Source organism: Lissotriton vulgaris, chromosome 8 (assembly GCF_964263255.1).
Source record: "Lissotriton vulgaris chromosome 8, aLisVul1.2, whole genome shotgun sequence".
Taxonomy (NCBI): Eukaryota; Metazoa; Chordata; class Amphibia; order Caudata; family Salamandridae; genus Lissotriton; species Lissotriton vulgaris.
This window is the reverse complement of record NC_141696.1, coordinates 858,457,356-858,469,934: the sequence shown is the minus strand read 5'-3', so window position 1 is coordinate 858,469,934 and position 12,579 is coordinate 858,457,356. Positions and strand designations below refer to the sequence as shown.

The 12,579-nt window shown below is 40.6% G+C and overlaps 1 protein-coding gene across 1 annotated transcript in view; it reads left to right on the top strand.

Moving 5' to 3' along the window:
• The window catches only part of CLCN4 (Cl-/H+ antiporter 4), a 301,238-nt gene that overhangs the window by 176,081 nt on the left and 112,578 nt on the right, over nt 1-12,579 (top strand). Inside the window, exon 4 of the mRNA XM_086934785.1 lies at nt 1,609-1,708. Within this exon, the coding sequence (XP_086790911.1) occupies nt 1,609-1,708 (100 nt within the window). The remainder of the gene's footprint in view (nt 1-1,608; nt 1,709-12,579) is intronic.

Below are 12,579 nucleotides of genomic sequence, written 5' to 3'. Positions count from 1 at the left end.
AGTTTACATTCATTACCGCCTTTCAGCACAACTCCAATTGTGGTTTACCATCAAAAGCCAATCTTTTGACCCCCTCCGCTTCAAAAGTTATCTCAGTTCACTACCATGCCTCATCAAGTCCTTCAACCTAACCTCCTTCAACTACAGTGATGGCATTCAGGTCATCTAGTATCTAAAACATGAAGACCTAGACACTTCATGACTGTACTACTGTCTCTGAGCCATAGAACAGTGGATGCTGAGGAATCACCTCAAATGTATATACTAAAAAACTGGGCAGCTCAGAAGTCTGGACCATACACCTTTAGAAATCAATCTACAGCTGATGGGTTTTAACACACATGTAGCTTTCTATAATACACAGTAAAGGATCACAGTGATTCTTTCACACTGTGTACACTTCTTTTTAATCTGGCGTCCTGGTGAATATCTTTAATAAAAACATTTTTTCTTTGCCTCGACCGCCATTTTAGATCACTTATTCTTTTGTCCCTGTTTTTCACTGCACTTTTTCAGCACCACTCTGTGGCACGGACACTATTACAAGATGAACCAGTAGTGTGTGTTGTCTGGCCAATTCACCTGGGCTTAGACTCACCACTCTGGTTGGATGTCCTACATGACGAGGCTCCGCCAGATGGGTGGGCTGATAGGATATCTAACACATTTCTGTGTCATGTGACCACTTGGCCTGGTTCAGTGCAGTCCAAAAGGGTCACCTTATCAGGACCGCATAGACTCAGTTACGCCGCTTAGCAGACCTTCCGACTCTTTTGTGTTTGTTTTAGCTTTCTATAATTCCCCATTTCTCATCTCCACTCGACTCTTCTTCACTTCATGCATAATCCCAGCTAAATGTTAGCACAAATACGATGACAGCACCCTCTGCCAATCACCAGTTACATGAAAACACTTCCCACATAGTTCATACTGCAGTCTCACCTCCTTTGACCCAAAAATATGAATGCCTTTAGGATTAAGCTTCTTTTTTGCAACTCCTTTTTGGTGCAATAACAAATAACATGATAAAAACACAACTGTCTATCATGCACACCACTGTATCACCTCCCTTGTAGGCTACACAACAAATCAATCTCCTTCTATCCAAGCACTCCCTAGAGAGTAGTATGCTACAGCGCAACAGGGATATAAAGGGCTATATGAATGTGACTACAATATAATACATATATTACAATTATTGCTTGACTAGCTTATGGTATTTTTGTAAAGAGGCATCTAATTAATTAAATTATCCAATGGAGGGGACATGAGTTGCAACAATTAGAAACACGTAATCCATTGTCCTGGGAAATATGGTGTAAATTGAATTAAAACAAGTAGAAAACACATTTATAAGATTGGTAGGTGTATTAATATGGCCCCATTCCAAAACTTTCATGGCTGGTCTGCTGCGTGTATGGAAATGAGAGTGGATGGGAAGAAGCACGACCCTTTAGAGAAAACAATAAGTTAATTGTGAGGAAAATCCTGCATGATATGCCACATCTCACTGTTCCTCAGTGCAAACGTCATAAAAGGAATACATTGAAGGTGTTCAGATCTTTTTTCTTTCTACATAGTCAATCAGCGCATTGTTCTCTTTTTCAGATCACCAACAAAAGTAAAGAATCCCTATGGGAGTTTATCAAGGGTTTGCTGGATGCATGGTCAGGATGGGTTGTAATGCTTCTCATTGGACTCCTGGCAGGTATAGTATGAACACCATAGGAGAAAAGGGGTTGTAATCGTGTTTTATAAATGATCCCCTGTTGTACAAAGAGCTACAAATATTTGTGTACAATGAGATACATATACCATTAGTTTATGAGTTGGTGTAACTATGAAAATACTTTGACAGAATATATTCTAAAGTTATGTTTTCAATCTGGATTCTCTGTGACATCATAACTTGTGTTAGTAAAGCTCAATGTGTGTGTCCCCATTTTGTTCTTTAAGGTGAAAAGCAGTTCAGTTGATTAAATTGTCTCCGTAAAACTACTAGGTTTGTGCGCTGTTTATCTTTAGTGCAGGTGATCAGCACAATACAACTATTGGTCCTACTGCAAATTATGAGCATTCAAAGACAATTATTTTATCAAAACGGTTTATGAAGCGGATTAGCCTAGATATCTGCCGGCAGGATTTTACCTCTTTTATTATTGCTCTTTCTTCTCTTTCCTTGTCTGGGTTAGATTTATGTTCAGTTTTCTAAGCAAAGACTTACCTTCCTAGAGGTATGCAAGGTTAGAGTTATTACATTGGAACCTATGGTGTTATCTGGTTTCTATCCATATCCCTTGTTAGTACCTTTTATATACTTTTTTCGTGAGGAAGGCCCGCACGTTGGAAGTACCTGTTGTACTAATCCTGTTTCATTGTAGGCACCTACTTTTCATTTAGCTAAACTTTCTTTTCCTTGGGTGAGAAACTATACTTGGAAAAAGGAACAGTAAACAAAAGGAACTTAAACAATAGAATACATCAAATGCAAACTTACTACGGACCCAAAATACTTTAAAATAAGGTGTACATACCCATTATTGAATCTTACATCTAATGGATCAAAACAGAAAGAACATAAAACATGTTTACCGTTGAGCAATACTTCTTTGGTTGCAAGGTACATGAATCTCCCTAGTTTATGCAAACTAGGCCCAGTATCACTTTGGCTGTTTCCTACTAGGAAGGATTTCAGAGGCCACTGGCCTTTGGCCAAGAGGACATTGTGAAGAATAGAGACTTCTGGGGCATTCGGCTCAATATTTGTTGCTACAACTAAACCAAGAGAAGTTTTTCTGGAAAATAGTTTACTCCTTCTCATACCATCCATGCCTTGAAATGAGGACATACTTGGAGTTTAGGAATGAAGCAGGGCATAGTTGTTTAGCGGTTGTCTTAGCTGAGAAATTACACCTGTCTTGGTTTCAGTGTTCATGCCTGGAGCATGTCCCACAATTGTTTGTGGTATTATAAATATAACAAAAAATAATGTATTGCTCTTTTTTTAAAAATGTTTTCATTGGGTTTATAACTAAATGCAAGCAAGCATTTGACAAGCAAGCGTTTGACATAAAGAACTCTGAAAATAGAAGGACACATTAACCTACATCGTTGTGATAACAGAAAACGTCTAGGATTAAGTCTCCTGCTTGGTATACAGATGCACCAATGAACAAAGAAGTAGAATAGAATTAAATAAACAGAGTAACAATTAACAGTTACATCTTAGTGTTAGCTCCAGAATATGTAAACAATAAACATCTGGTCACACATCCTGTATTGTGATGTTCCCATGTCTCCCGCCCATCCTGCCAAATATTTCCTAGCCGCTACAAACATAGTACACCACTCCTGCCTGCCTTCCCTCTGCCTCGGATGGGCACAATGGCACCATTAATTTGAATCACTGATACTGACCATAGAAGATCCTGTGGATGAGCTTGAGTCAAACAGGACCGAAACAGCCATTCCTATTTTAAACTGATGTTTAATGTAGGTGCGAAACGGAAGTGAGATCCTTTCAAAATTTGTGACTCTATCCCTAGGAAGTGCAGTGAATTGTTCCATTGCATAAAAGTACCAAACCTTATTCTACCTTGTTTGTGTTGAGGGTGAGGGTGAGGGTGAATACTCAGAGAGCAATTATTGGGTACACAGTCAAAATATTGAGTTGTAAATATCGACCTACCAAAATATCGTGTTAGAAATTTCGAAGGTATAGAATATCGATGTCAAGAATATCGTTGGACAGAATATCGACCCTAAGGAAAGTAATATCGAAATTATTTATATCGATGTAAGTAATATCAAAGTTAGTAATATCGATAGCATATATATCGATGTCACTAATTTCGATGACATTAATATCGATATTTGTATGATTTTTTTGTTTTTTATTATGTATGTGTTATATGAGTTACTTAAGTATTTAAAATAAATAATATTATATGTGTATTCATTTTATATAATAATACATTTATTTATAAGCAAATTATATGTTTTAGTACCAGAGCGGGTAGTGGGTTTATAGGGGAATAGGGTGGGAAGTAATTTAATTATGTTTAATTAATTATTAATTAGTAGGAGTTATAAAATATTTTTAATTAATTGATAATTAATTTTAATTAATTGGAAATTAATTTTAATTAATTGATAAATATGTTCTGTAGCGGGTTCTGGGTTTATAGGGGAATAGGGTGGGAAGTAATTTAATTATGTTTAAATAATTATTAATTAGTAGGAGTTATAAGTTAATTTTCATTAATTGCTAATTAATTTTAAATAATTAGAAATTAATTTTAATTAATTGATTAATTGATAAATATGTTTTGTTGCGGGTTGTGGGTTTATAGGGGAATAGGGTGGGAAGTAATTTAATTATGTTTAATTAACGAATAATTAGTAGGAGTTATAAATTAATTTTAATTAATTGCTAATTAATTTTAATTATTTGGAAATTATTTTTAATTAATTGATAAATATGTTCTGTAGCGGGTTGTGGGTTTATAGGGGAATAGGGTGAGAAGTAATTTAATTATGTTTAATTAATTATTAATTAGTAGGAGTTATAAATTAATTTTCATTAATAGCTAAATAATTTTAATTAACTGGAAATGAAATATAATTAATTCATCAATTGATAAATATGTTTTGTAGCCGGTTGTGGGGTTATAGGGGAATAGGGTGGGAAGTAATTTAATTATGTATAATTATTTATTAATTAGTTGGAATTATAAATTAAATTGAAATAATTGCTAATTAATTATAATTAAGTGGTTATTAATTTTATTTAATTGGTAAACAATTTTCATTAATTCATAAATAGATAAATGTGTTCTGTTGCGGGTAGTGGGTTAATAGGGGAATATGGTGGGAAGAAATTTAAATGTAATTAAGTAATAATGTATTTTAATTAATTGTTTTGTTAATAATATAATTGATAATTAATTATTAATTGGTGATTAAATAATATACATTGGTATTTTTAATATTTAATTTGGGCTAAATATATTTTGATAATCATGCATTTAATAATTATGTATAGGCATTGTGTATGGTTTATATTTATTTAATAGTTTACATTTTTATTACTAAAACATTCTTTTATTTATAAGTATGTTATTTTAACCCCTACGCTTATCCAACACTTTCCCTACTGTTGCACTCTCTAGAGTGGGAATAGTATTTTTTACCCCCACGCTATCCAACGCTTTCCCTACTATTGCACTCTCTGGAGTGGGAATAGTAATTTTTAACCGTACGCTATCCTACGCTTTCCCTACTGTTGCAATCTCTGGAGTTGGAATAGTAATTGTTACCCCTACGCTATCCAACACTTTCCCTACTGCTGCACTCTCTGGAGTGGGAATAGTAATTTTTACTCCTAGGCTATCCAACGCTTTCCCTACTGTTGCACTCTCTGGAGTGGGAATAGTAATTTTTACTCCTACGCTATCCAACGCTTTCCCTAGTGTTGCACTCTCTGGAGTGGGAATAGTCATTTTTACCCCTACGCTATCCAACGCTTTCCCTACTGTTGCTCTCTCTGGAGTGGGAATAGTAATTTTTACCCCTACGCTATCCAACGCTTTCCCTACTGTTGCACTCTCTGGAGTGGGAATAGTAATTTTTACCCCTACGCTATCCAACGCTTTCCCTACTGTTGCACTCTCTGGAGTGGGAATAGTAAATTGTACCCCTACGCTATCCAACGCTTTCCCTACTGTTGCACTCTCTGGAGTAGGAATAGTAATTGTTAACCCCTACGCTATCCAACGCTTTCCCTACTGTTGCACTCTCTGGAGTGGGAATAGTAAATTGTACCCCTACGCTATCCAACGCTTTCCCTACTGTTGCACTCTCTGGAGTGGGAATAGTAATTTATACTCCTACGCTATCCAACGCTTTCCCTACTGTTGCACTCTGTGGAGTGGGAATAGTAATTTATACTCCTACGCTATCCAACGTTTTCCCTACTGTTGCACTCTCTGGAGTGGGAATAGTAATTTCTACTCCTACGCTATCCAACGCTTTCCCTACTGTTGCATTCTCTTGAGTGGGAATAGTAATTATTACCCCTACGCTATCCAAAGCTTTCCCTACTGTTGCACTCTCTGGAGTGGGAATAGTAATTTTTACCCCTATGCTATCCAACGCTTTCCCTACTGTTGCACTCTCTGGAGTGGGAATAGTAATTTTTACCCCTACGCTATCCAACGCTTTCCCTACTGTTGCACTCTCTGGAGTGGGAATAGTAAATTGTACCCCTACGCTATCCAACGCTTTCCCTACTGTTGCACTCTCTGGAGTGGGAATAGTAATTTATACTCCTACGCTATTCAACGCTTTCCCTACTGTTGCACTCTCTGGAGTGGGAATAGTCATATTTACCCCTATGCTATCCAACGCTTTCCCTACTGTTGCACTCTCTGGAGTGGGAATAGTAATTTTTACTCATACGCTATCCAATGCTTTCCCTACTGTTGCAATCTCTGGAGTGGGAATAGTAATTTTAACCCCTACGCTATCCAAAGCTTTCCCTACTGTTGCACTTTCTGGAGTGGGAATAGTAATTTTTACCCCTACGCTATCCAATGCTTTCCCTACTGTTGCACTCTCTGGAGTGGGAATAGTAATTTTTACCCTTACGCAATCCAACGTTTTATATAATTAATTGTAAAAATATTAAAAGTATATTTAATTTTGTATGTTTTTTACATTTTATTTATGTTATTGTTTTATGTTTGTAAATGTATTTGTAATTTAGAATATATTTTAATAATTTATAAATTACTAAAATAATTATTACAACTTTTTGTTCAGTACATATATATTATATATTTACTGTATATATTTAAATAATGTTTTATTATTATATATGTATTATTTATTAATTTTAAACATTATTAGATACTTTTAACTACGTAGAATTTATTTATTAGTGTTATTTACTTTATTTTACATTTATATGTAAAAAAAAAAACCGATATTTTTAACATCGATATTTTTAACATCTATATTATTTTTTCGATATTTTTGTACTTACCATGTTGTAGATAGGATGTTGATATTCTTGCCCTCGATATTTTTGACTCGATATTCCTGTAGGTCGATATTTTGGAGGTCGAAATTGTGTCAGTGATTCCAATTATTGGCCTACTTAATATAGCAGCTACAAGCAAATGTGTAATAAGCTTCCTCCCACAAATAGTTAATGTAGTGAATTTCCCCTGTATCCCCCGAGAGCAGAGTCAATTGGTCAAATTTGAATTCCTGGCCTTCCCATCTTCTTGATTTGTGTAAATAATGTTTTTCCGAACATCTGAACCATTTCACAGTGCCCCACATATGGGTCATGGTGCCCCTTTCTTTCCCACATCGCCAACATTCTGGCGGCGAGCTAAACAATGCATGAACACGAACTATGGTCAAATGCCATCTCATTAATATTTTAGAACTATTTTCTGTATATATCGGAGACTGCATTATTCAAAGCCATAGACGAGTAATGAATCGTCCTAGATAGAGGAGGTGCGGCAGCCCTTATTCTTTTTTACTTTCGATACGGTGGACCCTTCCACTTTGATCCTCTGCCTTAAACATCTCTGCTTTAATAACAAAGCTCTTGATCTGCTACGGTCCTTCCTCATGGGCAGAGAACATTCAGTGATGCTGGACAACCATACGTCCAAGCCATTTTCACTTCCTTGTGCGGCAAGGGGCCTCACTCAGCCCCTTACTTTTCAACATCTATGTAACATAATTAGCATCCCTTATTAGTTCTTTTGGCCTCCCACCCACATCGTATGCCGACGATACGCAAATCATTTTGTCTTCTTCCAACAATGTCAATGACACTCATCTCCAGCTTCACAACTGTATCAGGGGTATGGATAACTGGATGGGCAAACACTGCCTTAAATTGAATTCGGATAAAATCAATGTCATTCTTTTTGGTAATAGACCACAATTCTGGAGCCCTACCTGTTTGCCCACTGAACTAGGAGCCCCTCCTTCACCCGTCCAAAAAGTAAAAAAATCGAGGAGTCCTAATAGACGATAACTTAAGTTTTAGGACATCAACTCATTCATTTCCTCAAGCTTCAGCACCCTCAGAATAATCAGATAATCCTTCTATTTATTCCTCCTTATTCGAAGAAAAAGGTAATTACACTGTTAATCCTCTCCAAATTGGATTACTGTGACGGACTATACGTAAAACTCCAAAAGCAATGTCTGAACATACTGCAGAGTGTTCACAATGCAGCCGCTAGACATCTTCTTAAATACTGCAGAGTGTTCACAATGCAGCTGCTAGACTTCTTCTTAATCTTCCACAATTCCAATCAGTTTATTTAGCCATCAAAGGACTCCAATGGCTTTCAGTAGGTAATCAAATTAAATTCAAGGCACTTTGTCTTACCTACAAAACTCTCCATGACTCTGGCCTCGAACATCTCAGACAATCCCTAGCATTGTATGTGCCCAGCAGGGATTTGTGATCTAAAAGCTCCATAATGGTCACCGGCCCAAATTTAAAAGACTCAAATGGGGGTGGGGTTGGAGGGGGATAGCTGCTTTGCTTCAGAAGCCTCTAAATGCTGGAATAGCTTACCTATAAATATTAGAGTGGCTTCTACCCTGCTGACTTTTAGAAAACTGCTGAAAACATGGCTTTTTAACAACTAGTCTCATTTTAAGGTCCCTGGCCATTATTCTGATTCAGCGCCAAGACAACCCTGGGTATATGTGCTCTTTAAAAATGTATTAGCATCACATGGGGGGGCGTGACAATGATGGTGGTCGCATCGGACATGTTTTAACTTATCTCCATGGGAGGCCCGTCATGTCCCCTGGTATCGAGTGACATCGGCCCTTTGCTGGCACAATCCCATGCTCTCACCCCGAGGCGGTCTCCTGTGAGGTCGGGCGAGGCTACTGTCCGTCAGGAAGGGCCGAGGCCTCCATTGGTATCAGCTGCAAGCGACCTGGGAGGCCTTTCCTTGCAAGCGGTGGCGGCCCAGAATAAGGCTGTTCCTGAAGACGACGGAGCGATGCGCCCCCCGTGTGACTGCAACCCTTGGGTAATTGCCGGGGCACTTGAGGGCGAGAGGAGCCCCTGAAGGAGGCCGGAGGTGACCTGAATGCTGGTGACCTGCGCTCTGAAGAGCAGCAATGCCCTGAGGGGCCTGGCGGTGAGATCCTGGGGGGACTATGGAGGGCTAATGAGTGACAGCTGAGGCCTGGAGGCCCAAGAGACAGCACTGCTGAACGGTGCTCGGAACGGTGCATAAAGACCGCTTCCTGCAATACCCCCTGTAGTAGCGGATGTGGCTACTAGAGGGGATGGTTTAGACGCCTGCAACTGCGGAGGAGGCTTGCCATTAAAGGAGGGTAAAATATTAGAGGCATTGTGCTGGCACCCAGGAGTGGCCCCTTAGAGGACTGGAGAGAACTAACCTGCAGCATCTGGAGGGCGCCCCCTGCTACGACACAAGAAGCACGTCCAATGACAACGAGAGTGCACCACTGCAGATACAAGGCATCAGAAGTGTTGTACTTCACTAGAGAAACCCCTGGAGCGGCGGTGAGTCTATGGGATTAAACCATTGACGTATTGCTCCCTGGGGGGCGCGCAGGAACGAAGACTTGTGCAGTGCCCCTCTCGGGTATGTAGGGCACAGAACTTTAAGATCACCCTGCAGCGGCACCCCCGCCAAACCTTGGTCTTAATAAGCAACTGTTGATGACTGTGCACCTGCCCATATTACGCTCCAAACCTGACACCTCCTTGTGAAGTTGAGGCCAGTTGGAAGGATATCGAAAGTGCTTAGATCTGCAAACAGTAGGTGGCTGTTACCTGCCACCCTTCTTTGGTCTAGAGCTACACAACCCTATGTGCTTAACGGGCGTGGATTCCCTGCACAACTCCTTGTGGGGCACGATGAAGGGGCAGTAGGTCTAAGGCATTGTTGAATCTGCTCAGCGAGGTCTGCTGCACATTGCCGTGACATACAGAGTTCATAGCCGTGTCGCTGGAGGTGTGCTCCCCTCACTGAGTACCTTGTACTGGCCAGCATATACCAGATGCTACAGCCCTGATGGGGAAGACACAGCTTAAATCAACAGGGGTCTCGCCTGATGCAGGTGGTCCCCCCCAAGATGCAGACAATGAAAGTGATGAGGTGGCTCAGGTGGGAGACCCTATAAGTCTCCAACTGGACAAGATCCTGGCCACCATTTAGGATGCGAAAAACACCCTGCAACAAAACATTGGCACAGTCTCGATGGGCTTAGGTCTCCTTTGTACAGAACACCATAATCTGGCGGACCGGATCAAAGAAGTAGAGATTTCCATTATCGATCTTAAACCTGAATGCACCACACTCACTAGCCAAATGACCGAACTGCAAAACAGAGTACAGGTACAGTGTGCACGTTGGGTACTGCGGGGGAACCACAAGGCCCTTGTGGTCCCAGCTGGCTCCCCACCTCCTGTAGGAGACGTCATTGCTCTCGCACACATGGAGCTGCTGGAAATGCAGCTCCCTGCATGCAAGAGCAATATTTTCATCTCTTTTCCTACCTGCATGTCTGTGGGCAGGGAAAGAGATGAAAACTCCACTTCCAACAAGCAGTAGCAATTTGACATCTCCTGCTGGAAATGGAGTGTTTGCTTTCGCTTGACAGGAGCTGTCAAAGCACACCCCAAGCAAAAGCCAACAGCTAGCCCCTGAGGGTAGACATCCCCGGGGCAATATTAAGCCCTTGGAGGGGGGCCTTGTGTGTACCCCTCCATTTTTATAATGAAAGTCTGCTTGACTCTGAGACATGGCCCACCCAGGGACTACAATTATAACAAGTGTGGGAGACCACGCTTGTTTTTTTTTAAATTCACTGCAAATATTAACGAATTTTGCTGTTAATTAAAAAAAATGCTTGTTTGACCTTCTGGTTGCTCTGTGGGGCCCCAGGACCAATGCTTAGGGGCTAGGGTATTCGTAACCTGCCCCCTTTTCATATTTTGTGTGGTTTTTTGGGGGGACTCTGCTGAAGCCAAGTCCCAAGATGGCTGCCAAGATTTCCTGGTTGAAGTATTGGCAGCCAATAAGAGCTCTGCAGATCTATGCTCAAGCTTGTCAATATTCGTGGAGGATCAACGTCTCTAGATATCCAAATTTGATTTTCTGTTAATAACTCTACTACTACTGAACAGACTTACACCAAATATCAAAAAGTGAGCTTTCTGGACCAAATACTAACTTTCTGCTAAATTTGGTTTAATTCTGTCCAGCAGTTTGGGCTGTAGTCGTGTTGAAAATCCCTATGGGAATTTACATGGAAAATGCACTTTTTTTGTCCCCCCCCTTTTATCTCAGCTGCCGCTTTATGGATCACCCCTAAACTTTCCCTGCACAACTAGAATCACCAGCACACTTGTTTTTTAAAGTATGTGAAGATTAGTCAAACGGTGCCAAAGATATAGGCAAGTCAAAAACGCTTCTCCTGTGGAAACAAGGCTCTATACTGCCTATAACTACTTATTGGCGACCGCCAGGAGATAATTTATACATCTATATGACTATATATATGTATATATATATATATATATATATATATATATATATATATATATATATATGTGTGTGTATATATTCTGCTCTGTCTCGAAACAACCAGCTTCTCTGGAACAGACAAACGCGGACCAGTTTTTGGTGCAAATTGAATTTATTTATTACCCTGCATGGCTGCAATAGCGCGTTTCAGTCTCCCCAAAGGCCATGATGACATGACGCGTTGCGTACTGCCTCAGCCAAATTTAAAGTGCTAGTGCTTCACTCGTGATCACACAAATTGCTACATCATAGACATAGAAAAAATGCTGAAACCACCGCAACAGGATTCCCAGTAAGTGCCCGATTCCGATCCAGTAAAATTACCGTCTGTACGATTTGTGTCCGGAGCCGTCTCCGTACGACTCGTACACACGCCGTATGTCCCGATGAGTACGATCCAGACCGGGGTATCAGGACGCGAGGCACAGTGTCCACGTCAGGTAAGGGCGATTTGTACGGAGAAGCACACAATCACATACACACCGTACGGCATGTACCCCCCATGATTGCAGGGGTATGGCGCGTACCCCTGCGATCATGGGAGGTACGCGCCGTACACCCAGCGTACATGGTGTACGCGCCATACACCCTGCGTGCATGGGGTACGGTGCTTACCCAATGTATGCTGTGTATACTGCGCGTACCTCCCATGATCGCAGGGGTACGCGCCGTACCCCTGCGATCATGGGGGGGATGCGCCGTACACGGGGGGGCCGTACCGTACCTATTTCGGGGCGAACTCTGCTTTTACGACTGTTTTCAGCTCCCGTAGAAAAAGGGTCATACAGTGCATACCTGACACGAATCGTACTTGCCGGGTCGTATAAACCAGCCGCGAACCGTACAGAAGTCGCGTACAGCAGGTTTCGAGTGAGACTTGTACGGGGATTTGATTTGTACGGTCTCTGTACGATTCGTACGGAGTCCAGCTCCTGGTACGAATCGTACTTCGTCGTACGTACGG